Genomic DNA, 4,564 nt, shown 5'->3' on the forward strand with positions numbered 1-4,564 from the left:
GCCCTGACTCACTAGAGACCCTTCATTTCCAACGTCTACATACACCCTTGGGCCGATTCCTCAAATGGACCAAAACGACTCAGCACAATGCGGAGGGGATTCCTCCCAATGCGAAATTATACCTCGCCCAATGCCAACTCCTCGACCTTCCCCCTGAACTTCGTCTAGACCTTCCAACACCCCCCCTTGTCTTAGAGGCAGGCAAGGGAGATGTATACGATACGAATATATGGATGGGCGTCCCACCCACGTACACACCCCTCCACCGAGACCCTAATCCGAATCTGTTTGTCCAGATGGCTGGACGTAAAATCGTCCGACTGTATGCCCCAGACACCGGACTAGTGGTTTTTGAGCGGGTTAGGGAGTCAATTTTACGACGACGACAGAAGAAGGACGCAAATGCAAATATAGGTGGGATAACCGTGGGCGACGCCAAATTCCGTGGAGAGGAGATGATGCAAGGGTTGGAAAAGGGATTGCTGGAAAGAGAGGTGTGGGGGGATACTATGGAAATCGGGGTTGATGGAGAAGGCACAGAAGACACTACGGAAATCAGGGAAGGATTCGAAGCCCATCTGAATGCTGGAGATGGGATGTTTATACCGATGGGCTGGTGGCATAGCATTAAGGGGGTGGGTGAGGGCATCACAGCTTCGGTAAGCTGCTCCTCCCTGTCCAGTATGGTCTTTTATAGGCCATCATATTCAGGGTTTAGCATGAGATAACTTCGCTTTATGGACTCCCCAGTTTGCTAATTTTTAACGAAATACAATAGGTCAACTGGTGGTTTCGATGACAATGGTTCTCTTGTCACATTTGTGCCTTGGTTAGTCACACTAGCGTACCAGCGGATTTAATGAGTGATATATTTATAAATAACATCTACGAAATCTTGTGGGCAATCCGGAATTCGAAACAGAGCCGTAATATAATGTTTATTCATCGTAAGTATCTAACTATCTGACTGAACACTGGATATCTACCACCCAAAGGATTCTCCAAATCCCAGAGAAGGAAGTGAAAAAAATAAAAAACTAAAAAACTAAAAAACTAAAAAGCATCAATTTTCGACATAAGCATATTTCAATGGCGCAAATTCATCCATCCAAATAGATCTAGAGAGCGTTCTTGATTCATTATATAGGAAATTAATGGTGATATCGACTGCATTTAGAAATATTCAAACCAAGAATGTGATACGTCGCTCCAGCGCCCCGCAACAGACCCTCGTTTGCGTCAATAACAGAGACTGAGAAAAGAGACCGATGAGGGACTGAGTTTTAGATAGAATGGCATACGACGATGTGCTACTCGAATAGCTTGTTGAAATACTTGTCGATCCGATTTCTGTTTTCAAGAAGATTGTCAACTTGCCAAGGTTATGCCGAGGTATCGTTTAGTCCCCTCCCTACTTTATCTCCAAAAGGAGACCGCGGATAAATCCAAGACACCCCCCCCCCCCCCCCCAAAAAAAAAAAAAAAAAAAAAAAAAAAAAACCTACCTCGGTGGAGTCGGAACGAAGTTTTTCGTATACTCATCAATCTCCGCGACATCCTTGAATAAGTCCACTTCATGGGGCTTAAACCATTTAGTTTTCTTGGACAGTTTCCACCCAATAAAAAGCACTGGACATAACCCAATCATCGTATAGGAGAATAGGAACGTTGGTATGCTCCAGTTCCCAGGTAAAAATACTGTATATCCCCCTACAAAAGCCATGGTCAACGTCCCTGCGCAAGCATAATATGCAAGATAGGGTTGGAAGAAACCCTTGTACGGAAGCGAGTCGCGCGAAACACCCTGCGCGTCAAGAGCCTTCATGAATCGAGTGTACGTAAAAGCTACTGCGAAGAAATTGAGAAGCTGCGAAGCAGTCACGAGGGATACGAACCAATCCAACACGACGGATGCTTCGTTAGAGACCTGCAGGAAGGATAGGAGCGCGATAAGTAAGACAAGTGAGACGCAGTAGATTGGCACACCATTCCTGTTGCATTTGGTGAAGATGCGAGGTGCTTTGCCTTCAAGGGCGAGACCGAACAAGCTGCGGCTGGCGCAGTAGACGTAGGAGTTTCCTGCACTGAATGCCGCCCCGAGCACCATTGCGTTGACGATATGTGGGAGAACTTTGATCTGCAACCTGTCCATGGCAACAACATAGGGGGACGCAGCAGCTCCTGGCAAACCTTTTTTGAAGGCGTCTGACATTGTCGTGTCGTTGTAGGGAACAACGATTCCCACGCATAAGCTGCCCAAGACGAAAAATGCGGTTAACCTATAGAAGACGGCGTTGAAAGCGCGAGGCAAGACATAACGTGGATTTTCTGTTTCTCCAGCAGCCATTGATACATAATCTGGCCCGGCAATTGTGAACGAGGCCTTGTGGATGGGATGATAAGTTAACGGATTCAGAGCTCTTACATCAAAGGGGACATATGGACTAACTTACCAGGATCATACATTGCAGGAAGCCCAAGAACCGGCCGAGGTCACCAGTTTTATAGAACTCAGCAAAAGCACCAGGGTCGCGCCAGTGTCGGAATCCATATCGATCACCAAGTGGATTCCCCCCAAGCATGGTGACGAAAGTAAAGATGATGAGGCCGATGATGAGAAGTGCTTTACCCAACGCTAACCAGAATTCAGACTCGCCATACCACTTTACAGCGAAAAAATTGATGGCACTATTAGAATACTTAGCATCCAATTGACCCCAGAATTCTTCCATGACGAGGGTCTCCAGGATATGTCACACGTGGGAAGGCATACCCGTATAACACTAGCACAATGGTAATTATACCAGCGGCGGGGACGATATCGCTCCAGTAATGGATAATGACATTGCAGGCCACGATCTCAAAAGGAACCATTGCTGCCTCGAATACAAAGAAGTTGTATCCAGTAGCCACACCGAAAGCTTCATCGACATAGCGACCCGCGAACCGAATAAACGGCGAAGATATAGGAAGATAAGTGACCATCTCTGCCATGGCTTTAATTGTCAACCAGCGGGAGCAGTGAAAATGGTTCCCTAAACTTTAGCTAAACTCTTGCGAAAATACGTATATTATAAATATATGAAATGAATAGGAGACCAAAAAATAAAAATTAGCATAGAGGAAGGCGACGAATAGCAATCCGAATCATATCAACTGTGATCCTCGTGAGGATGTTGGCGGTCATAAAATGTCGCATTGGGGCTTCCATTTTTTCAGGCATGTATGGCATAACAGAAAGCGCTCTAGGCAGGTACAGTACAAAAGCCTTTATTTCCGTGCCAGGTGGGAATGGGAACATCACGTACGTAGAACGCATAGGTTGAAAGGCATCAAAAGCTTCCGGGAAGATCTTACATATGGTGACCGCTAGGATGAAAGAAGACCTATTGTAGAAATGGCCATGAGACTCATATTTATGAGATATCGTTAACAAGGGGGAACATAATAAATGCACGAGAAATTTCGTGCGTCATTTCGTTTGATTTCTTCCAACCCTATGACAACCTATGATTCCCTTTTCGCTGCAGAGAGATATTGGAGGCAAGCTTTCTCGCCACCTAGGTGTCATTTTATATACCCTGATTTCCCCTCTCTCGCCCTGGATTTCAATACTAAACCTCCCATGCCAACGAAAAAAACCTACCTTTTACTCCAATGTTCCTCTCTCCTGGTTTGTTTCCCTTGCCTTTTCTGAGAAGCTATCCGATACACCAACAATAAAAAAAGAAAAGAAGAGTGGAGGCAGCATTTTAAAGGGGACCTGTGATTAAAGAGCAGGAGAAAATGGGTAGGCTTACCACAACGTGAAGGAAAGGAATAAACTTCCTGGACCACCATTCATCAACCCCTTTCCAATCTGTACATACAGTGCCGTTCCAATTGTGCCTCCAATTCCAATCAGCTGGATATGCCGCGGCTTTAGTTTGCGGTGGGTTTGGTCCTTGGAGGGCTTCATGGACTGGCCCTCATCGACGGAAGAGTCATCGTTTGCGACAGAGGACACAAGCTGGAGGAAGTCGGTGTAGGGCCGTTTGCGCAGTTCCCCGGATGGGAACTTTTCGAGATCCGCACCTCTGGCTACAGGTTGCGCAGTGTTTTCTAGAAGGCTCATATTGCTGTACTACCGACAACTGGCCAGAGATGGGAGAGGGCGAAAGGTGAAATTATGCCGTGGCGAGGGAGGTAGCGGCGAAGCGTCGGAATGAAGAAGAACAAAGATGTAATTCCTTTCCAATCTTACATGTGCTGCAAGCTTTGAGCATAGTCCGTGTCTGTCAGAAGGATCGAAACTGACAAGAAGCCGAGTTAGAGTGCATGGGGAAGGGGTGAGATAAATAATTTTCACGTTCCCCTCAAAATAAAAACAAAACCAAAAACCAAAAGCGCGAATGCCGACACCTCGGTCAACGGGTGGGACCGTTGAATTAACATCGGCCCCACCGATCCCAGGCGGAGGGGATTGGCCATCGGGCTCGGCCAAATTGGCAAACATCCCCAAGATCCACAGATTTTTTTCTTTTCGGGACAGACGACCCGTAGAGCTTCCGCCGTAGCGAATATG

At 46.5% G+C, this 4,564-nt stretch overlaps 2 protein-coding genes across 2 annotated transcripts; one reads left to right on the top strand and one right to left on the bottom strand.

The window, feature by feature from the left end:
- Window positions 1-296: 296 nt before the first annotated feature.
- HCAG_08948 (predicted protein) lies at window positions 297-799 on the top strand (the record flags this gene model as incomplete). Its single annotated transcript, XM_001536063.1, has 2 exons — window positions 297-659; window positions 779-799. 2 exons carry the CDS (start codon window positions 297-299, stop codon window positions 797-799), a joined length of 384 nt encoding a protein of 127 aa, XP_001536113.1.
- A 511-nt stretch (window positions 800-1,310) lies between these two features.
- On the bottom strand, window positions 1,311-2,994 carry HCAG_08949 (conserved hypothetical protein; the record flags this gene model as incomplete). The annotated part of the gene is made up of 4 exons (XM_001536064.1): window positions 1,311-1,350; window positions 1,506-2,383; window positions 2,454-2,688; window positions 2,774-2,994. 4 exons carry the CDS (start codon window positions 2,992-2,994, stop codon window positions 1,311-1,313), a joined length of 1,374 nt encoding a protein of 457 aa, XP_001536114.1.
- Between the last annotated feature and the right edge of the window lie 1,570 nt (window positions 2,995-4,564).

This window comes from Histoplasma capsulatum, genomic scaffold (genome assembly GCF_000149585.1).
Source record: "Histoplasma capsulatum NAm1 scaffold_14 genomic scaffold, whole genome shotgun sequence".
NCBI lineage: Eukaryota > Fungi > Ascomycota > Eurotiomycetes > Onygenales > Ajellomycetaceae > Histoplasma > Histoplasma mississippiense.